This window comes from Lontra canadensis, unplaced genomic scaffold (assembly GCF_010015895.1).
Source record: "Lontra canadensis isolate GAN:19392208 unplaced genomic scaffold, GSC_riverotter_1.0 scaffold20, whole genome shotgun sequence".
NCBI classification, from domain to species: Eukaryota; Metazoa; Chordata; class Mammalia; order Carnivora; family Mustelidae; genus Lontra; species Lontra canadensis.
The window spans coordinates 825,567-849,462 of record NW_022631014.1 but is presented as its reverse complement, the minus strand read 5'-3'; the positions used below and the strand labels follow the sequence as shown (position 1 = coordinate 849,462).

Genomic DNA, 23,896 nt, shown 5'->3' with positions numbered 1-23,896 from the left:
TTTCTTCTATTGGTTTGTTTCTTTGGAGAACTCTGACTAATAGAACAGATGAAAGGATTTTCAATCAAGAAGTAGTCAGGGAGGGGCACCTGGGTGGCTCAGTTGTTAAGCATCTGCCTTCGGCTCAGGTCATGATCCCAGAGTCCTGGGATTGAGCCCCACATCGGGTTCCCTGCTCAGCAGGAAGCCTGCTTCTCCCTCTCCCACTGCTTACATTCCCTCTCTTGCTGTCTCTCTCTCTCTCTCTCTGTCAAATAAATAAATAAAATCTTAAAAAAAAAAAAAGTAGTAGTCAGGGAGATGCTAATTAAAACCACAATGAGATACCACTTTATACCACTCAGATTGCGGGGCGGGGGGAAAGAGGCTCATGATACTAAGAGCTAGCAGGGATGTAGAGACAAAGAAACTGTTCCATACCAACACATAAAGTGGTATATGGTACTTTGGGTAGAAGTTTGGCAATGTTTTGTTAAAGATAGGCAAACAATTTGATCTAGCAATTTTACTTCTAGGTTAAAATTACTAAATTCATTAAAATAAGATTGCATTAGATGTTAAGGTATGATATCTTAAAATTTAGTTTTGTGTTAATATGATTCTCTTAAATTCTTTCATGGTCCACTTTTATATTTGGTTGCTTATTTAACTATAGATACACATATGTGGCTTGCCTATGGGCTCACAACTACTGTTTTGCGCAGACTTCCACAGTGTATTCAATAAAATAATTTTTGAAATGGGATGGTTTAAAGAAGTATATCAAGAATTTCAGTCACTATGTCCATTCTAGTAGTAACTGAAAAATACAGATTACTTTTCTTATATTTTGGGTGTTAACACTCTTCTGTTAGTAAATTGTTAGAATGATTTTGTAGAGAATAATCCTGGTGTTCCAAGAGAGTGTGTGACGTATAAAAATAATTCATATCATACTAGAAGGCAAAATATTAGTTTCTCAAATATGACAAAGAGAAAAGGTCATACCAATGTATTTGTATAATTATGTAAGTTTACTGCCTTGACCACTTGTAGTCACTTATCATACTTAAATAACAAGTGGACTTTTAAAAATATTTAGTAAAATCTAGAGTTTCATACTACTTGGACAAAGTCTTCCCACGATACTAAAAATAACTAGCTATCTTAATCTTTTACTTGATTTTTCTAGGATTTAAAATCCTAGATATTTAAAATATTACGTATTTATGGTTTTTAAAGTTATAAGGTTGTTCGTTTTTTTTTGGCTAAGGAAGATTTTGTAAAAATGTACTTAAGTGAAAGTGAGTATATTTGGACTTTGGGGCAAATTCTTAGTGGTTTCAAAAGCCTCTTTAGGAAAAAATTATTTTATGATAATGTCACTTGAAGTTCTTGATCCTGTTTGGTTCCATTAGAAATTAAAATAAAATTTCCAGGCCCTAAACATTTGTCAGAGCTTCATATCTCTATTTATTTAACTTAATGTATAAATAGCACCTTGTTTTGTTGTTGTTGTTGTTGTTTGTTTTTTTTAAAGATTGTATTTATTTATTTGACAGAGAGAGATCACAAGTAGGCAGAGAGGCAGGCAGAGAGAGAGGAAACAGGTTCCCTGCCGAGCTGAGAGCCCGATGCAGGACTCGATCCCAGGACCCTGAGGTCATGATCTGAGCCAAAAGCATAGGCTTAACCCACTGAGCCACCCAGGTGCCCCTAAATAGCACCTTGTGATTCCAAGTGGCTGTGTCATTGTTTTGTAAATGGATAAAGGGTAGCATGAAGTTTGTAATCTACCTTTAAAGTGTTTGCTGAGGTTTAGGCATACATTATCAAACTTTTAGAAATCATGCAATGTTTTCATTTAAATCCGTGTGGTGAGAAGTCTTTATATCTAATTTAATGTACTAATCTTTTAAACACTTATTGTGATATTCACTGAAATTTTGGAGTAAGCATGCTACTTTCTTCTTGCTAAAGTATATACACAGGAAGAAGTATGTATTACTTTTGTAGTAAAAGTCTCTGGCAGTTGGAATAGGGTTTGTGTAGCCTTTCCGTTGTCCCTGCGTACATCCACATTACTATTTGTATACTTACTGTTTTGTTAATTGCACTTTTTCATCAACCCTTTCAGGTCTTCACTTGTTCTACATGGCATTTACGGAGTTTTTCTGGTTTTTCAGTATGCATTGATGTCTTGAAAAATTCTTCAGTAGTAGCCATAGAACCCTTATGCTTTGTGTCATCAGGATATCATGTGAACAGTATATCATCTTCTGTTTTTTTATACCTAATCCTTTTTTCTTTATCTTTGAAGTAGTGCTTGAAACTTACTCTCTTGTAAGTGAAATGTAGACAGTTTTAGTCTCATTTTGAGGCCCATAATATTTACCTTTTACATATATATCTTTTATATATGTATATATATACATATATATCTTTTTTTTTTTTTTTAACATGGACATCTAAGTGGTTTTGGTGTTAGAAAACATACAGAAAAAAGTTGTCCATCACAAGTCTCTTAGGTAAAGATGGGACTATTACAGTCAACGTGGCTAGCAAAGACTCAGAGAATCTCTCAAGTCCTATCACTTTTCAGTGAAGTTCAAATTCATTATTTTACAGTAAGTTACTATTTTAAGTGACTGTCATTTTCTGTTATCAATTATAGAAAAATCTATATATATATGTCATCAAGTTGGAGAGTTGCAGCTTTTCTTGTCTCTATAAATAATGATGATCTTCTATTACAACTGAAACATTTTTACATTCATACTGAGGCTTGTTTCTTATGCCCAAATATATAGAAGCTACTACTTACCATGAGCAAATAAGCTAGTCATTTTTGAAGTTACTAATTTAAATTGGAGTTTTTCATATGGAGTATAACATGTCTTCACATTATGCATTATTTTTTTTAAATTTAAGGTCACACTCAGAGCTTACCATACCCCAGATCCTTATGCAGTATCATGAATATTTATTAACATTTTATTTAAAATATGAGAGTGAATCTGTTACTTATTTTAGTAAGAGTGGTCTCAACAAGTTAACAAAGTTCCGTTTTCTTTGTTTTTTTTTGTTGTTGTTGTTGTTATTGTTGTTTTGTTTCTGTTTTCTGAATGCATCTGTGTTCCTTAGTGGTAAAGATAATCTAACTGTAAGAATAGTCATGTACTCTATCTCCATTCAGCAGGGTCCCCAGCAGTACTTAGATTTTTGTTGGGTTGTTTCATTTTCTGCATTTGGTAGGTGATGATTTCCATTAAGAAGTTGGTTTGTTCATTTCTTCATTATTATATTTCTTTGCAGTTACTTAGGGAAATTAAAAGACAAGTTGCTGCGGGGCCAGGTCATTTGAGTAGTATATCTTGGTCTTTCCCGTCAGTGATTAGTAATTAGTGATAACTAATAGCAGCTCTGGAAAAACAGCTTTCTCCTGCTTTTGGGTTAGTTTTTTGGGGATCTTACTCTCAGAGTTTTCATCTCATTTAATCCTGGGACTTTTGTAATGAGAATACCACATATTTTCACATAGATGCTCATTCTCATTTATCTACTGGTAGGCTTGTTAGATAAAGTACAGGATGCACAATCTGAATTTCAGATAAATTATGGATAATTTTGTAGTATAAGTATGTTACAGATACTTCTTTTATTGTTTTTTTGAAATTCAAATTTAACTGGGCATCCATAGTTTTACTTTATTTCAATTAATCATTTCAGCTAATTAGCTAATGCTAAGTCTGGCCACTTATTTCCTGGGCTGTTTCCTCACTAAACTTTGAGCTCCTGGGGTGTAGAGGGGTGGATGTACCCTAATTCATCTGTACATAGTTTTCCTATCTCGTGGTAGTCTTGTGATTTTTACCAATGAAAGATAAAATCTCTAATCAGCCATATCGTTTCTTTATCTGAGTATTTATAAAGCAACTGTGTTTGACTAAGTTTGCCCTTTTATGTGAGTTAAGTTCGTTGAGAATAATCATGTTTCAATGAAGAGTGCAGATCTCAGTATTAATTAAAAAAAAAATTCATCTCCCTTTTTCTTCCCTTCTCTTCGTCATCTCTTTTCCCCTCTCTTTCCAGCTCTTACTATAATTAGCTAGCATTAACAGCAAATGTTTACTTTAGTTAAATTATTCAGAACATTTATTTTACTTGTCAGAGGTTAGATCAGGTTGTTGTTTGAACTGGTAATTAAATGCAGCCTAATATGCTCTCGTATTTATATGCAATATAAGCCTGCTTCCTCATCATTCTGTATAATTTTGATGTTCAAGGCTGACATTTCAAAAAGGTTTTCTCTTTTCAAAAATTGCTCATTCTTCTTGAACTCCTAATTGTTATAGTTACCTTGATTTTATGAAAACCTGACTGAATAGTTTAAAGGCTAGAGGTGTTCTCTATATAAAATAGGGACAGTAACAATTGGAAGTATTTTGGTATGGCTGTATAATAACAAAAGGTTTGATCACTAGGCTAAGCTACTTTCCCAGTCTTTGCATCTTGAGCATCTGTTTTAGAGAACTCTGAAACCAGATGAGGATACACTGTGGAGAGCTTTTTGTTAGACCACTTTAACTTTTTATAATGCTCAATTTTCTCTCCTTTTACATAGTCACAACAGCTAGTTTCTATTATTGTATAGCATTTAAATATTTGAAAGGCCAAAAATATTCTTATTTTGTAATATAAAATATTTAAGCCCACCTGTGAACATTTCATATATTCGCTTATTTCTGATTATATATATTGTTTATGAATCTAGTTTATTTCTGTAGTAGATTGTTTACTCTAAACATCTTGTTCTGATAGCCTGGAAACTATAAGAAATAAGTCTTTGTTCTTAGGATGGTAGACCCTTATGTATTCCTATACCTGTTTAATTGGCAACACTTAGATGGTACAGTTGTGTGCTTGGTAAAAGTGAATTAGGTTTTCAAGATTTTACCAATGAGTGATATTTAATACTGAATGACATGTATTAAGACAAATGCTTTTATATATAATTTATTTGGCATTGTAAATGCATTTATCTTGTGAGAAACAGACCCCCTGTTGTCAGATGAAGTATTCTGAAAAGGTTTGGAGTAAATAAATAATAAAACTACTTTGATACACAATCTAACCAATATTAAATATTAAGACTTTCAGATGATTGATTTTAATACTTAATTAACTTATTTAAAGTCCAAAGTAACACTCTTGCATTAAAGATTGGCCAGATATAAAAATAGAACTTTATTCTCTTTGTTTTCCTTCTTCTCTTTTTCTTTCGTTCTTTCTTCCTTCCTCCTTTCCTACCTCCTTCTCTTCTTATGGGGACTTTAGAAGATCATTATTCCCAAACATCAAATTTACCTCTAGCTGCCAACATTTTTGAATAGAACAGGTTTTTTTTTTTAATAGAAAATTCTATAGATAATGTTCAGTTACTCTCTCTTAATTATGAAAATATAGCTTCTATCAAAGTTTGTTGCTTTTATAGCCAAGATGTCATGTTTTAGGTTGTATACTCATCATGGTAAATGCATGCTATCTGTGACAGATACTTACTCATGCTCTATCCTCTCCCCCTTTCATAACCGTGCTCTGGAAATAGTTCATTTAAGCTCTTTGATACGTTTTTCTTATAGGAGATATCTTTATGTAAAGTAATATTACTCTGTCATTTCAATGTTTGACTTTTAAGTTTACCATCAGTCAAGAATTTAAATGAATGAAGTATGCTTATATGAGCTTTTCTGAATATGGATGTCCTTAGAAGACACAATTCAGAATGCTAATTCTCTGCCTATGTATTAGAAGCTGTGAAAGAATGAATGCACATTGAAATACATAGAACTTCAGATTCAGAGGGAATAAATTACTTTTCCAAGGCTTTGTTGATGTGATACCATTTTAAAAGGAAAAAAAAATGTATTGATCTGACCTGTCCTTTTATCTGTATGATGCTAAGAATTTGAGATCTTGCACTTGAGACTGCTTGTATTGCTTCACTTGACAAAGAAAATAATATTGTTTTGATATTTTATCAAATATACTTTAAAACTGTCATCTAAGCTTTAGTGCTAAACTATTACCCTATCATTAAATATTAACTGTTTTCACAAGACTTCCCTTCTTTCAGGCAAATCACTTTTATCCTAAGATTTAATATTGCAAGAACCAGGTTTGTAAAGCCAATATAATTGTCCTTAAGATTAGTCTTGGATTTTAAATGGCAAGTTCAGCCTAAAATGTCAATTCCTGTGTCCAGCATAGCAGTAAAACCATATTGCACAACCAGTTTTGAGTTTTGTGAATTTTGAGTTTATGTGAAGCAGGAAATTTAACTGTTATTTATAGTAATGTAGCAAAGAAGGGATATCTCCTTTTTCAAGTCTTGGAAGATATATTGCTGTGTGTTCTAAATTAGAAAAAATAAGATTGCCTTCGGTTTTAAAAATTCTCAGGGTTTGTCAGGGAAATTCTTGAGATAGATTGATATTATTTAAGAAAACTGAAATCCATCAGTTACGAATTTTAGTAGTCATTTACTCTAGATATTTTTGGTCATTATATGTTTTTCCATCTGCCTTTTGTATAGAGAAGATTAAGGCCTACCAAATATAGAAGTCTGGGTTTGTAATACAAATACAAGATGTAATGATATGTTGTGCTTTTCAAAATGTTTGTGCCATTTTGACCTTTAATACTGATTATCTTAAAATTTTCAAGTTAAAAAAAATTCCTTTAATTCTTTATTTAAATTTTTATCAAATATTTTCCTATGGCCTAAGATTATTCATAATAGTGATTAAAATGAATATAGACACATTTGTTTAAAAACCTTTGATATTCTTCTTTGTAGTAGTCAAATACTTTTACTGTTGGCATAGTCACAAAACAAATTGGAAAGTTTTTAAGAAAATTACTTCACATTTAAACGCAACACTATATTGTGGTTTTATAAGGTAATCACAATAGCAGTAGCCAAACTGCACTTAAATGTTTTTTATCCTAGAAAGCTAAAATAGCCTTGGTGTTTATAACCAAACAACAAAAAACAAAGCAGCACCTGCTTAATAAGTTGCTTTTGAACAAGATTATTTTTTAAATCCATAGTTAAAAGTAAGAGCATCACGCAAACCTTTTCTTCAACAGGTTTCTTGAAAATAACTCATTATTACTGTTCAGTTTGCCTTATTTGAATATAAAAGAATTTTAGTGATTCAGTTTCAATCTATAGGCATAATAAATCAGAATATCATGGATGCCTAATTGTACAGAATAATTGTAGACTGGTATATTTATATGTTGGCTTTAGATTATAACCATAGGCATTGGTTTCTAAAGAATTATTATTAGAGCTGAAAATAGTGAGTGACTTTCTTGAACCTAACTTTCTCTAATGAGTCAAAAAGACCTTAAGTATCTTTGAAAATCTTGAATGAATATATGAACATCATCATGTTGTAGACTCTCTTATTTTAGCTAGAAAGGTGTTTGTTTTTTAATGTTCTTTTTAAACATATACTTTGATATCAGTTTGGTAATTACTTGTTTATCTCTCATAAAGTTCAAAGTATATAAAATTCCCTTATTTGTGTATTTTAGGTACGTGAAGTCTGTAACAGTGGAATTGTACTATAAAAAATTAAAAAATTAAGGTAATGATATGAAAACATGTCTAGGATATTAAAGACATTTTATGGAAATCTGGCAGTTAACTTAGAATGCATTTTCAAACGTTTTCTCTCGTATTTTCAAAAGTATAACAAAATGTATGAGAATATGAATTTTAACATTAAAGTAGTTGTCCATAGGCAAAATACAATTTTAACATGTGTTTAATCTATTCCACAGTTTTTTTTTAAATTCCAATTATTTGCCCATACTTTAAAGAGATTGCACATAAAATAATGGTTTTCTAGCTTGTCTTGAGTAAGCTGAAGCACAGTAAAGGGTGTTTTCAGTCATTCACAGACCCCCACCTCTTGTACCTCTTTGTTTTATACCTTGTCTGTTTGTCTCATTGACTTACTGAGAGCCAAATATAGTGCCGGAGTAAAGAATGTGAGCTCTAGGGGCACCTGGGTGGCTCAGCTGGTTAGGCAACTGCCTTCGGCTCAGGTCACGATCCCGAAGTCCTGGGATCGAGTCCCACATCAGGCTCCAAGCTCGATGGGGAGTCTGCTTCTCCCTCTGGCCTTCCCTCTCATGCTCTTTCACTCTCTCAAATAAATAAAATCTTAAAAAAAAAAGAATGTAAGCTCTAGAGCTAGACAAGATAGGTTCAAATTCTGACTTCAACATTTGCTACTGATGTGACTATAGACAAATGAGTTAACCTCTTTGTACCTCAGTTTTCTCTTTGGTTAAGTGAAAACAATGAGGCAGGTATGTTAGTAGGACTGTTGGGAGGATGAAATGATGAATACACATGAAGCATTTACTGTGGTTTTGACTTATATTCATTTCTCAGTCGATGTGCATTTCGATTAATACTGCTTTTTGCTTGGCCCTGTTAGGAATTTGAGTTTGGTGGTCCTTACTACTCCATAGCAGAGGACTTTATTTCTTAATCTGCTTTAATCTTGCTTAATCAGCATAATTAATCAGATTCTGCTTTATAATATATATAACTGATCATTTACTTTTTGCTGCCCTCTACTAGATTATATTCCCTAGAATTCCTTCAGTATTTTAAGTGCTAAATATTCGCACACATAAGAAGCACATAAAGGATGGCTGTCTAGATTTATGGCTTTAGGACTTGATTTATGACTTTAGAAATTCTCCCTGTATGTTGGCAATGAGAGTTTTCCGCTTTCTGTAATATTAGTTTTACCTACCCTTTTGCTTTTGTTTTAGCCACAGCCTGAGGTGGAAAGGATTTTTTACCATCTGACTGTGAGTTGCAGAGTTCTGGTAAAACTCAGAAAATGTACAGGAGTATTTTATGAAGTGAGAGTTTTAGGGAGAAACTAAGCAGGATAGAGGAGCATGTTGTGTTGGGAAGAGGCTGGTCAAGGATTTGTATGTTCATGGGCTTCTCTGGAATCTTTTCTCTGTAAATATCCTGTGTCTTATAAAATTATATACTTACTTTGGTTGGGCTTGCTTTTCCACCTTATTATTCCTCATTTACTCTTTCTATATCATGTCTCTCCCTTCTCTTGAAACTTGAAATTTCATGTGTTACATTATTTTGGATGAAAATTAGTGAGACCAGTTTTTTGTTTTTGTTTTTTTTAAGATTCTGATTTGGGAAGATTATAGGTACCTTATAGACAGAAAATTTATGAGTAGTGTAGCTTGAAAGTTCAATAGTAATTAATTAAAAACATCTTTGTTTAAATGGAATCATTTATAGAAATCAGAACCTAGGAGGAAAGCTTTCAAAATGCGTAAAAAAGTATGTGGTTATTCATATAATCTTGCCTTTGTAAGCATTAATAATACTAGAAGTAGAAGCCATAAAGGAGATATAGATATATTTGGGTGCACAGAAATGAAAAAGTTACTTATGTCACAAAAATACCATGTTATTTGAAGACAGACACACTCTGGGAAAAATATTTGTATCACATGACAAAGGTTTAATATTCTTAGTATTTAAAGCATGCTTACAAATTATGAAGACAATCATAATAATAAACTCCATCCACAAAAGATAATCTCAGAGAAAATATATGCATCTTCAGAATCTCACTAGTTATCAAGCAAATGCAATATAAAATTTGACTATCACACTGGTCGATAAAATGAATTACCCATTCCGATTGTTAATGAATGAGAGTCCAGGGGACTGAATTGTTCTATGTACAGATCTTTCTAGAGCATAATTTGCCAAACTTATCATAGAGTCTTATTTTTTTAAATACTTTTTTAAATATTTTTTGGTCCAGCAGTGACATAAAAATTTATCTTAAAAAAATAATCATAGATTGGCATAGAGATATCACTGAAAGATAGTCATTGTGAAACTGTGTATGGTGTTGAATACTGAAAGCATTCTGTTTACTAGTAAGGAATTGATTATATAAATTGTTATAGCTATTTAATGGAATACTAGGGGTCCATTTGCAGTGATAAGGTATTCTTTTTTTATGGGATGGAAGATACCCACAATAACTTACATAATCAGAATACTTAGTATGTTAGATCACTTTAAAAAATATATATTTTAAATGCCATAACAAAAACAGGAAAGATAGTGTAATAAAATGAAATGTTAACAGGGCTACTGTTTTTAGCTAACACAATTATGAATGATTTTAGTTTGCTGTATTTTCTGTATTTTGAAATTTTCTGTTGTAAATGGGTATTGTTTGGGCATTGAAACAAAACAATGTTATATATAGGACAGTAATTTAACTTACAATTCAACTTTTTGTGCCGAAGTTTATTGAAAATACATGTGATTGAACATTGAGGTGAAGGTTACCAGTGAAGTTCAAATTCGGGGAGAATTTGCTGAAATGGAAATTTTGTGCCACTTTTTGCTTCTTTGCATATGCCTGCTAATGTGTTGTAACAGTCTCTGAAGCCTGTGGAAAACTTAATGTCTGTAATGCTCGTTTAATCATTTCAATCTTGTACTTATTCCTAGTCATAGCAAAAAGAAAAAATTTAATTTCTCTCTCTCCTTCTCTCTCTCTTTTTAAATATCCCAGGTAGTCACTTTTGGTCACATTGTCCAGTTCTCAACATGTATCATTCCTTATCTGAAACTAGACACCCGCTGCAGCCAGAAGAACAAGAAGTGGGCATCGATCCCTTGTCGAATTACTCAAACAAGACTGGAGGTGAGTTTTGTATCAGATACATTCTGTGGTTACTGGAAAACATATCAGAGTCTCTAGTTAGCTCTGCCTGCCTTATGTATGTAATTCTTTACATGAAGCTGAACAGGGCATCTTGAAGCACACTTCCCTGGATAGGTAGAGAGCACTCTGACACTAATGAATACCACAAAACATCAACTTCCAATTATAGACAGAAGCATTAGCCAAATGTTTAATGCACTGTCATTCTTTAAAAAAAAAGTTATGAACTTAAACAGTTCGGCATAGGGATTTTGAAGTACAAATGACCTTTGTCAAGCATCTTTTAAAGAAGTCTGAGCTGGTGTTCATTTTTTAGCGATTTTTTGCCTTTAAAAGTAAGTTGATGTTATTCTGGGATAATAGACTTGCCTCATTCTCTCTTCTCTCTCTCTCTCTTTTAAACTAATTGAAATTTGTGTCTTTTAAAGATCTATTCACTGAAATTGTTGAAAGAGTAAAAGAGACTGTTAAGAGGTAAACTGCATTCAGCACGTGCCTTATAAAAATTTATCAAATGTGTATGTTTCAGAACTCTATTCTGTTTTCTCCATATTGGTAATAATAGAGTATCTTGAAAAAGGAAGCGGTCAGTTTGTGCGAATTCTTAAAGCCTTATCTTTATTTTTAGTTGATTCATTGACTCAGGTTGCTACTTGCAATTTTTTCTCATAAAATATATACATCAGGATTATGAGGTCTGTTTTAAAAAATCACAGTTAGTGATTCACATATATTTTGTTTACTTCAGATACAAATTTTTTTTCTATGTTGGTATAAAGGTCTACTATTGTGTTTTGGAAATTTAAAAAAATGATCGATTCGTTAAACTGATTATTTCTTTAGTGCTCAAAGCTTGACTTTATGGAGTGTGTTTATGGTTTCTGTGCATCTTTACTGCCTTCTACGTCATACAAATGCTGTTGTTGTTTTCAATGAAAATAGCATAATTTGGGGGCACCTGGGCGGCTCAGTCAGTTAAGTGTCTGCCTTTGGCATAAGTCATGATCTTAGGGTCCTAGAGTTGAGCCCTGTCTCCAGCTCCCTGCTCAGTGGGGAGCCTGCTTATCCCTCTGCTGGCCACTCCCCCTGCTTATGTGCTCTCTTGGTTATGCACGCCTGCATGCTCTCTCTCAAATAAATAAAAAAATTTATAATAGTATAATTTTCCCTACAACTTATTTTTGTGATTTTACTTTTTATTTTTATTTGTGTGTTTATTGAAGAGGTCTCAAAAAGACTGTTCAGGGTTTTGATAATATAAGAAATGTTAATGTGTCTCATTTTAGCTTCAGCATCTTAAAAATTTCAGCGGTAAGAATATTACATCTCCTGGTGATTTTTAAAAAATGTAATATCTATAAGAAGCACTAATAAGTCAAATTATTTCACAAGCTCTTCTGTAAGTGGCTATTTTAAAAGTAAATACGTTTTTGTTAGAAGTATATAAAATAATTTCACCAAAATTGTCTGATTTATGTGCTTAGTTTAGAATACAGGTTTGTTTTGTTTTGTTTTGTTTTTGTTGTTGTTTTTAAGTGCATATTTTTCTCTGGTATCGTTCATTAAATACTGAGGTTCTATTTTTTTATTTTAACTGGTTAAAAACATTTTAAATTAATTTTATCTTTACTGTTTGCAGGAATGAGTAGTTACCTTTACTGAAAAGGCTTTTCGTTTATATCCTAGCCTAACATTTCTATGACATACAAAGTTATTAGGACTGAATTGATGTTTAAAAGTGCCATTAATTCATTTACCCCAAATGTTCATTAACAATGTAAATGTATGCTGATGTTCTATGAGACAAGGAAGTGACTAATGACTCTTCCAACTAACAACACTTAAAATGAATAGAAACTTTAGATAGCTAATCTTGAAGTAATCAAGACCCTCATTCAGCTTGGCATCTCTGTATGCTCTAAAACAGCTGTCAACTGTTAAAAATATATACAAAACACACATTCGCACACGCACATGCAGAAAGAATGATATGTAAATATCTAGTTCTTGAAAGCCATGAAGGTTACTAACCATAGTGGGTTTTGTGCATTGTATATGTAAATATTTTATATGAAGCCTCTATTTCATCTTCCTAGATTTCCTTTTAGCAGAAAAACATGTGTTGCATTTTAAAAGGGTTGTCATATTTATTTGAAGAATCATCACCTTTCTAGTGTTTGTTTATTTTAATCTATGCATTTCATGGGGTTCTCCACATATTGGAAGCCTTTTATACATTTTTTCCCACAAGGGAATTTATGGCAAATAGATGATTCATTTTGTAAGTAGTCCAACACTGGACTTAATCAGTGGTTTCCCTTTGTAGAAGTTAAGTTTTTTAGTTTTGTTATTCGTGTTATAGATTCCATTAATAAATAAGTCTTCAATTTCTCAAAACTGAATTTTAACATTTATAAACAAACAGTACGTTATTGAGTCAAATGATTCTGAGTATTCTGGAAAGCATTAGCAAAAATAGCCACATCACAGGAATAATAAAGGAAAACTGCTTCTTACTGGTTTATTTGCACGAATGGTGTTGGAAGGTCGGTGAGAACAGAGAAAAGAAACTGAATATATATGTGCAGAATTTTCCATGTGAATCTAACTTTTAACTGCTTGAATTCCTTTTTTAAATGGAGAATAGCATAGAAATCATGACATATTTCTCTGTGCCCTATTTGGTCATATACATAGTTTACTACTTTAAATTCCAAGGTTTTTGATCAAAGGGTATTAATTAGAAATTGGTAGGTTACCTGTGATTCAGTCGAAACCATAAAAAACCCAAAATGTTTGTTCAACTATTTATGATTATTCATTTGTAGGAAAAGAACATTTTCCTCTATTAAGTCTTTTTTGAGAATAGCACTTTGTTACATATTGCCAGAGTTTTTTAGCTTCAATTTTATATGCCTTCTTACTTACAGCTTTTTTAGTATTCAGATAATTACTTAATGTAATGCTTTTTATATAATATCTGTTTCAAAGCTTTCTTTCTATCTTCAGGGATAAAATATTTAGTAACCTACTTAAAATCCAAGACATTCAGAATATCCTGCCTACTCCATTTTTGACTCTTGTAATTTTGTTTTTGTCCCTAATCTTCCTTTCTTTCTGTTGTAATATCATAGAGTTTTAGAACTAGAAGGGAGTACCTGGCTTTATTGGTGAATAAATTGGTATTAATTAAAATAGTTCACCGAAGTTGATGTAATAAACTGATGCTGTCCTATTATGATCTTTGATATTGTTTTCCATATAGCAGAATTGGGTTTAGATTTGAGTAAAAGGCGAATTTGTTTTGGAAAGATACCTGACAAAAGTATAGGATGCTAAGTCATCTTACTTTTAAGGAAGGAAAAAGAAAATCTTTCTTTCCTGGCTTAAAACTTTTCAGTGGTTTTCCATTGCACTAATAATAAAATCCAGACTCTTGACCATGATGTTCACCACTATCTTGCCTGACTGGCCATGGTCAGATGTGCTAATAAGCCAGTTCTAAACTGTGGACCTTCCACATGCCATTGTTCTCTGACATTATTCTTGATTACTTCACAGTAGTCATCCTTAAGTGTAATTCTGCATTTAATTTGTTTCATTGTTTGTTTGTCTCTTTGTCTAAGGTATAAGTATTATGTATGCGTCTATTTGTGTGTCTGTTCACCCATGGACACCACTGAATTAATAACTAACAGATGATTGAATTGTGTTTTACCAGTCTGAATTCCTTCACTTACATTAATGAGTAATTCCTTCATGTATCTTTTTTCCATCTACCTTTTTCCTTCCTGTCCTAAGTTGTAATGTATGAAGTCTGTTTTAGTCTCCGATTATTTTAGTACTTTAATTTTTATTCTTTCAGGGCTTCAAAAGTTAATACAGTCTCCTCTCCTCTTTTGGTCTCAGTGACCTGTCCCTTCTTTGAAATCCCTCTTAAAATTCACTTTTTCCATGTTTTCTTTCATTATGACCCAAATCAAAATTTCCATAAGAACCAACAGGAGAGCATTTTCTGGCAAATAAAGGTCAAGCTATGATATCCTTACTAACCCATAGCAAAAATTACTTAGCAAGGGAAAGCTAAGGAAATAAATGATTACTTATATAAGATATTCGTGGCCATAATATGGGAGAATAGGTTAAGAATGGCTACATTTAAAATACATGTTTCAGGGGCACCTGGGTGGCACAGTGGTTAAATCCTCTGCCTTCGGCTCAGGTCATGATCTCAGGGTCCTGGGATCGAGCCCCACATCGGGCTCTCTGCCCAGCAGGGAGCCTGCTTCCTTTCCTCTCTCTCTGCCTGCCTCTCTGCCTACTTGTGATCTCTGTCTGTCAGATAAATAAAATCTTTAAAAAAAATTAAAAAAAATAAAATAAAATAAAATAAAATACATGTTTCATATATGTAGTTCCTAGTGTAAAATCTACAGATACTGTTCTTAATTTTTTTTATTTCTATAACTTACTAATGCAATTTATAGAAATATTGTTTATTATGCATTTGAAACATTGTGCGATCAACAACCTGTAGGGGTATAGGCTCTTTTTAAGTTTGTAGTACTTCTAAAATTTCTTGTCACTCATAAATATTTGAGTGCCTTCTATGTACCAGGCATTGTTTTGAGTGCTGGAAATAAAATACTGAAAAAGATAAACATAATTCTGAATGCCAGTTATAATGGTTAATGGCCAGAATTTGGGGGACCAGGAAAAGTAAATGGCCAGTTAAGATAAAGAATGATAAGTACTTTCCTAAAGTAATTAATAGTATGCTCAGGTAGTATGTTGTTGAGAAATTTAACTTAAATTTGTGGTAGTGGTGTGTTAAGGAAGGTGGATATCTATTTAAGCCACAATTGGAAGGATGAGTAGCTGTTAGCCAGTGATTGAGTAAAGAGTATGTGCTGTGAGCTGGTGCTGTGCCCTCTTCAGTGTGGTTGGAGGCTAGCATTCAAAGGAGGGAGGGCCACAAATGAGACTGCAGACCAGGGCCATGAAGCCACTTGATACTAAGAAGAGTAAGTAGTCTAGTGAAGGAATCATACTGCTAGAATCACATTTTTGAAAGATTATTATGGCTACAGTTAAGAAGCCATTGCAGTATTCTTGGTTAAAAATCATAGTGGCATATAATAGGAAAGTATAGAAGTAGAAATGGAGAGAAGTGGAAACATTTGAGAGAGATTCAGTAGGTAGCATTGACAGCACTTAATATTTGGATATAATGAACTGATAAGGGTGAGAAGTTTGAAGTGACATTCAGTTTTCCAAGTTGACCAAAAATGCCTGCTTTGAGATAGGGAGCGCTGTGAGGAGGAACTTTTTGTGGTGCAGGTGGAACGGGGTGGCCGAGAAGATTCTAAGTTCAGTTTCATATGTGAGTTAGAAATGCCTTATGACTTTCAAATGCAGACATCCTAAAGATTTTTATGTATGGGTCTAAAACCTAGTGTACAGGTTGTTGCTGGAGATAAAGATTTGTCATGGTTGCTAAAACAATGTGAATGAGATCACTTAGTAACAGCACCTCGTGTGAGAAGAGAACCTAGAAGCAGTCTTAAGGACGGCCAATTTAAAGATCTTATAGCAGGGATGCCTCTGTGGCTCAGTCAGAAGCATCTGCCTTCAGCTTAGGTCATGATCCAGGGTTCTGGGATGGAGTCCTGCATCCAGCTCCTTGCTCAGCAGAAAGCCTGCTTCTCCCTCTACCTGCTGCTCCCCTGCTTGTGTGGGCTTGCGCGCTCTCTCTCTCTCTCTCTCTCTGACAAATAAATGAAATCTTAAAAAAAAATAAAGACCTTGTAGCAGAGAAGGATACTATAAAGGAGACAAAGAGAGAGTATCTAGATAAATAGAAGGAAAACTAGGAGTGTGGAGTCAAGCCAAAGAATTAAGGCGAAAACAAAAGTGCCCAAGGTTAGCTAAAGGTTTAAACAAATAGAAATCTGTACAGGATGGAGACATTGTAACTATTGACAAACACAGTGCTTTTTGTAATCTCAGGAATCCATAGTCTTGAGTACTCTGTGTATTTCAAATAAACTATTGATGTACTCTGTACTAAACTGGCATGAGGAATAGAGTGAAAAATTATGGTAGTATTTGAAGATTTTAAAATCAGTGCAAGAAATGTCTAGGGGGTCTTGGAAATTTGCAGTCTAGAGCCATGATGGAGGGATTTGTAGACAAAGGGCCATTATTTTCATTGTAGTAAAAGGAGAGAAGGAGAAAAGAAGGTATTTAGATACTGTAGGCTTATTAGGTCAATAACACAGTTCAGTGAAATTTAACTGATGCTTTAATCTCTTTTTGGTAAGTTAAGGTGAGATAATTTGCTGAAGGTGAGTGATAAGGTGAAACATTTGAAGATTGTGGAGAGTGACAAAAGTTGGGATGATTTGATAAAGAATATATAACCATGGGGACCAAGTTGAGGTAAGACATCATAATTTATAGGCATACAAGCTTGTAAATTTGCATGATTATGTCCGGTAGAATTCAGCACCTATGATTTGGTCACACAGAAGAGCAAGGGTTTTGCTATGGGAGTATAAGAGGTACACATAGGCAAGGAGGTTGATGGTGGAGGAATTCATTGATGGTCTGAGAATACAAGGAAATTTGCTACCATGGAAGGGGGTTCTAAGAAGGCAGAGTAAAAAGTTTTGGAATGGATGGAGGAGTCAAGGCAGATGAAGTTCAGAGTAATATGGTGATGGAGTCATGAAGGGAATATGGGAACAGTATATGAGTGTTTGATATATACGTTAATTTGATGGAACATTGTTAAATGGTAGCCAGTAAACTAAATACCTTCCCTAATTCTGTGTTAAGAATTTGGATCTACATTAATTTAGATAGGTTTGGCCTGAAGTTTTTTTTTTTTTTTTAGCTTAATCTTAAAAGCTTAATTTTTAAAAAAGATTTTATTTATTTATTTATTTATTTGACCGAAAGAGAGAGAGACAACGAGAGAGGGAGCACAAGCAGGGAAAGTAGGAAAGTGAGAAGCAGGCTTCCTGCTGAGTAGGGAGCCAATGCGGGACTCCATCCCAGGACCCTGGAATCATGACGTCAGCCGAAGGCAGACACTTAGTGACTGAGCCACCCAGGCACACCTTAAAGGCTTAATTCTTTTAGAGCAGTTTTAGGTGCACAGCAAAATTAAGAGGAAGGAGAAATTTCCCATATACCCCTGCTCCAGCGCATGTATAGCCTCCTCCATTATCAATATTCCCCACCAGAGTGGCACATTTATTACAACTGGTAATCTACATAACACATCATAGTTACCCAAAGTCCATAGTTTATATTAAGATTCACTCTTGGTTACATATTCCATGAGTTTAGACAAATGTATAAAGACACACTTCCATCATTATAGTATCATACAGAAAATTTTCACAAAATCCTGTGTTCTATTCGTCCTTCCACCAACCCCTGGCAAACACTGATCTTTTTACTGTTTGCCTAGTTTCGCAAGAAGTATCTTTTTATTTTTTACTTATTTATTTATTTTTAAAAGATTTTATTTATTTATTTGACAGAGAAATTACAAGTAGGCAGAGAGGCAGGAAGAGAGAGAGGGGGGAAGCAATCCCCGCTGAGCAGAGAGCCTGATGTGGGGCTTGATCCCAGGACCCTGGGATCTTGACCTGAGCCGAAGCTAGAGGGTTTAACCCACTGAGCCACCTAGACGCCCCAGACATATCTTTTTAATAAAAAATCCTTCATAGAGCTCAAGTGTCGATCAGTAGATGAATGGTTAAAGAAGGTGTGTGTGTGTGTGTGTGTGTGTGTGTGTGTGTGCACGTGCACACACACACACACACACACACACAAGGGATATTATTCAGCCATAAAAAAGAATGAAATCTTGCTATTTGCAACAACATGGATAGAGCCTAGAGAATATAATGCTAAGTGAAATAAGTAGCAGAAAGACAAATAGCATCTGATCTCACCCATATGTCGAATTTAAGAAACAAAATAAATGAGCAAAGTAAAACAAAAGACAAACCCAGAAGCAGACTCATAACTATTGAGAATAAACTGATGGTAACCAGAGGGGAGGTAGGTGGGGGGATGGGTGAAATAGGTGATCGGGATTAAAGAGTACGCTCTTGTTGAAAAAAAAAAAATAATAATACAAAAACAAAACAATGTTTTTAAAAAGATTCTTTGTAGATAAGGTAAAAGGCAATTTAGCTAGATGAAAACTGTAAAACTATAAAGTCATCAAGAAAAATGGTAGCTTTGTTTAAGGTAAAGATTGTTAAATAGGGTGACTTGGAAGTTCTTCAGTGACAATAATGAAGATAAAATGATGTTTTTTAAAAAATGTCTCCTTGGGGCGGCTGGATGGCTCAGTGGGTTAAAGCCTCTGCCTTCAGCTCAGGTCATGCATGATCTCATGGTCCTGGGATCTAGCCCCACATTGGGCTCTCTGCTCAGCAGGGAGCCTGCTTCCCCCTCTATCTCTGCCTGCTGCTCTGCCTACTTGTGACCTCTCTCTCTGTGTCAAATAAATAAATAAATAACATCTTTAAAAAAAAAAAAAGTCTCCTTAAAAACAGATTTTGTTAAATGCTGTGACAATAAGAAGTGAAATTAGAGAGCAGTGACCATGCCATGCTCAATCCCTCTACATCAAGTTGTCTAGAAGAAAGTTGAAAGTGAGAGACTTCAGTTGAAAGACCATGAGTTAGAATCTGAAAGTCATCCCTCAGAGGTATCTGTTCAAAGTATGTGAGACAGATAAAAAACCCAAAGAAAGAGAAAGGGAAAGGCCTGAGGATTGCTGTGTAGGAATTCTCTGTGGTTATCTCCCGGATAAAGGGAGTAGTATTTAAAAAATACTAGAGGAATTAGTTAAAGTAGGGGATAGAGGAGTGCTAAAATTATACAGATATATGAGAACTTCAGAAAGCCAAAAGTGGTCAATGCTTCAAGAATTGCTGGGTTAGAATATAAAAAGAGAAAATAAATGATTTGGTGATTTTAAGAGTATTGATGATCTGTAATTAGTGGTTAAGCCAGTTTCAAAATACCAGTAAGTCATTTGAGTGGATGAGAGTGAACTGAAATCTGATTGAGAATTAACATTAAAAGACAGTGGTTAAATATCAAAGACAAAATATTTGAATGTCAAGGAGGGTTTAGCTTACTCTTTAATATTAGATTTGGGTGGTTATATGTGAATTTTATGTGTTCATGCTTTCACAGTGAATTGAGATTTAGCAAGTTAGACATTTTAATGATAACAGTGGAGCTCACTGTTGGTACAGTGTAGATCCTTGAAATAAAAGACAGGTCTTCTGGACTTTGAACTTTTTTTTTTTTTTTAACTTGTCCATTCCTTATTAATTGCATCTGGTTTTTAGGTTTATTTCAAATGTTCTGTTGTTGTGGCAATTCCCTTTATTTGCCTGAAGAGATAGGCGCGTTAGAGGGGTTTATGTGAAGAGTCATTGAGTCACGTTGTGGCTATAACCTTGTGTTAGTCACTTCCTAGGGTCCTAGGAAAAAAGGTGACCTCAGCTGCTGGCACTGGTGGCAGACAGAAACTATAGCCCTGTAAAGGTGGTTACCATTATCCTTTTGGGCAGAGTTGGTCTGCAAAGGAATATCCATACCTTAAGATATTTTTCCTACCCTTCTCAGTCAGCCTTTATACCACTCTTGGATCACCACAAATGGGAGGTTGTGTGCTGGTGTTTTTGGTTGGCTAGGTCTAGGAATAACTAGAGCAGATATAGGTGATTTAGAGTAACAGTATTATCTTAAAACTTAGAAAAACAAAACCAAGAAAAATCCCCACTTAGGTGAAAGGACCTGCAGTGGATTTCTTGTCAAAGAATTATATTAGTTGCCTTTGCTAATTTATTAGTACGGTCAGAAAAGACAGTAGAGCCAGAATTTGGACTGTTTCAATAAATGACATACCCTAATTTTAGTTCATAGGGCTTAGAAAGTATTTCAAGAGTTACCACCTGATGTCTCATGCAGTTACTGCTCCTTTTATTCACTTACATATTAAAACAGATATCCCCTCCCCCATGGCTTAGTAGTGAAATGAATAATTAGTCCCTTACAGGTATAATTCTCTAGGTCCCTCTTGCTGCTTCTAACTCCTCTCATAGCATTACCAATTTTAAAAACAATATCTAGCTAAACTAGAGTGTTTAAAGGTTACAGGCATTCTCACTTTGATCTTACCCAGTCAGAGGGAAGAACTGAATATCAGGGAAGATGAGATTATAAGAAAAAATTTAAACCTTACTCTGAGATTATAATCAGGACCTCCTCAATCCTTCTGTATTTCTGCTCTCCTCTGGGAATTCCAAAGACCTGTTTTTCCCAACTTCAAATCATAAAATCATCTCCGTACTTTGCTGTGCAGTCAGCTATGTAATAAAACAGCCAGGAATATTTTTCAGTAGAGCTGTTATATTTTGGTAAAAATTCTCTTTTCATGTAATAGGCATTTAAAAAAACATCTTAATACAATTATACTTGGATATTTATAAATTTTCTTGTAGACTTGAGTAAAGCACATCTCGTGTTTCACTTAAAATGCACAATTTTAATGATTATTAAAGATCCAGTGATCTTTTTAAATAGTGAGGACAGAGAATAGTGTACTGCATAGAGTTTTATTCTGTATTACATTGGTAGATATTGATATCTACTTCAGCATATTTTAATAATTTAGAAATTATATAGGTAATTTGTAGTAAAAACAGATATCTTTTATGCTGTGGTAATTTTATTATGATTTTCCTTCATGTTTATAAATATAGGTTTTTCTGTGGTTATTCTCTGACATTATTCTTTTCTTAAATTTCTCTTTACCAAAAGCTTTGAAAGTATACTTTACCTATTGATAATATTGTTAATCTGACCTCAAGTATTTTTTATTTCTGTGTTTTGCAAGTATTAAAAATAAGTTAGTTTGCCATCACTCTACTTTTGCTGTAAGGAGGACTTGCTTATTAATTTAATAGGTGTTCTGAAATATGAAATCATTTTCATGCAATACTTGTACTTTACTCTGGAGTTTGACCATAATACTGCTTCCTGAATTCCCTGAGAAGGAATCCCAGATGATGAATATAGAAAAGCACAAGACAAGAAACATTATGTTAGCTTCAAGCTGTTTTATTTTCACATTTTAGGAAGATCTGAGTGTTTTAAATAGAAGAAATTAAGAAGCTAGTAAATCATAAAAATTGTAATATCACAAGTTACTTACTTTAAATGGTCATTTTCTTTTATTACATCTACAGTATTAAAAATATAATTTGCTTAAGTCTTTGGAAATGATTTTCTACCAGTTAGTAATTATTGTATTCCTATACATTCTGGTGATTGTTTATCTTTCCAGATTGTACAAATACATTCAGTTTTAGTCAGAAAAATCACCCACTGGCCTTGATTTACCAACAGATAAACAGAATTAGCTTTTAGTTACTCAAGTCACATATAAGGCAATGTGTGAGCAAAAAAAATCATTTATATTATGGGAATATGTGTACTTAAATAATAATTCTCCTACTTCTCCTTTTCTTCTGCTTTCTTCTTCCAGATGTGGAGAGACTTAAATACAGTTGGCTTCCTAGCATTACCATTTAGTGACAATTTTGATAGAATATAACTGATTTACATCAGCCTTAGAACTCTGCTATCAATTTGAATCTTTAATTTGGCTTTTGAATAGATCTGTTATTAGATGTAAGGTTTTCTTTCTTGCTTTCTTTTTCTGTTTTTTTTTTTTTGTTTTTTTTTTTTTTTTTCGTAAGCTGTCTGCCCCAAATGGCACTCAAACTCATGACCCCGAGATCAGGAGTTGCATGCTATACAGACTGAGCCAGCCAGGTGTCCCTGAACTTACAGGTTTTTAGTCAGACATGTTGGCACAATGATTAAGAAATTTTAGTGGTACTCAGTGAATGAATAGAGATTTATAGAGGCACATAAATTATATCACACAGAATAAGGGCTGCCGGCCATAGGACTGATGTTTGCTTATTCATTCAAAATAGTGATCATTTGGTATCTATCAGGGGATGGACTGTTAAAAAAGTAGACCCAAGTGGTTTCTCTCAATGGGATTCACATTTTAGCAGGAGAGGGACAGTAAAAAATAATAAAAAGTACAGAAATAAGGAAAAATATATGAGAAAGTGATAAGTACTAGGCAAAACAAGAAAGTAGACTGGAGTCTACTCTACTGGAGTGACTGGGTGCCTACTTTAGATTTTATATATCTCTCTAAGAAGATGACACATCAGCTAGATGTGAATGACAGATGAGGAGGAACCAGACATGCAAAGTTAGTGAGAGAAAGAGAGAGAAACAGCAAAGCAGTTTCACAAAAAAGGAAAGAGTTCATGCAGAGGAAGATCCTATCCCAGGATAGGAATAGCCCTGTCATACTGAAGGAACTGGAAAATGTCATTGTGTCTGGGGTACCATAGGTGGTATAGCAATGGCACAGGATGGGTCTTATAGGCAGAGGCCAGATTATAAGGGTTTTGTAAGCCAAACTGAGGAGTACAGATTTTATTCTAAAGATTGGGAGTTTTTTAACAGTCTGTATTGTTACTGCTGTTGAACAATTAAGTTTCTTCTCAAGAAATGAGGGCTGTAACTTTTTTTTAATATATAGTCTTAGTAATGCCTGATTACACAGAATTGTATTATTTTTTAAAATATATTTTCAAATTGCCGTTCTTTGTACCAAACTTTGTTTCCTCATCCTCAACATTTTAACTCTTCATAATGGTGAAGTAATTCCTCCTTAATCTAAGATAGAAGAATGCCTTAAAATTAACCATTTATTTGAAGCTCAGTTACTTCTGTGTGGTCTATTTTAGGTCATGCTATGGATATTAAAATAGTAATAGTAAATGCAGTCTAGTGTGACCTTTTTTGTTTGACCCAGTATGTGTGTGTGTGGGGGGCATATAATCATTATTTTCTCTTTGCTGATGTAATGGAAAATTTGCTCCTCTAGGACATATTAGAACAGTGTATTTAATGCTCTTCAATTTAATTTGCTAGTATCACAATTAATACAATTAAGGTCA

General features: G+C 33.7%; 1 protein-coding gene across 6 annotated transcripts in view; it reads left to right on the top strand.

Moving 5' to 3' along the window:
• Positions 1 to 23,896, top strand: part of TBC1D5 (TBC1 domain family member 5) — a 536,635-nt gene that overhangs the window by 191,484 nt on the left and 321,255 nt on the right. For all 6 annotated transcript variants that reach the window (XM_032860919.1, XM_032860922.1, XM_032860921.1 and 3 more), the window contains one exon: positions 10,647 to 10,778. In XM_032860919.1, coding sequence (XP_032716810.1) covers positions 10,682 to 10,778 — 97 coding nt within the window. In that variant the 5' untranslated portion in view covers positions 10,647 to 10,681. Of the gene's footprint in view, positions 1 to 10,646; positions 10,779 to 23,896 lie in introns of those variants that run through there.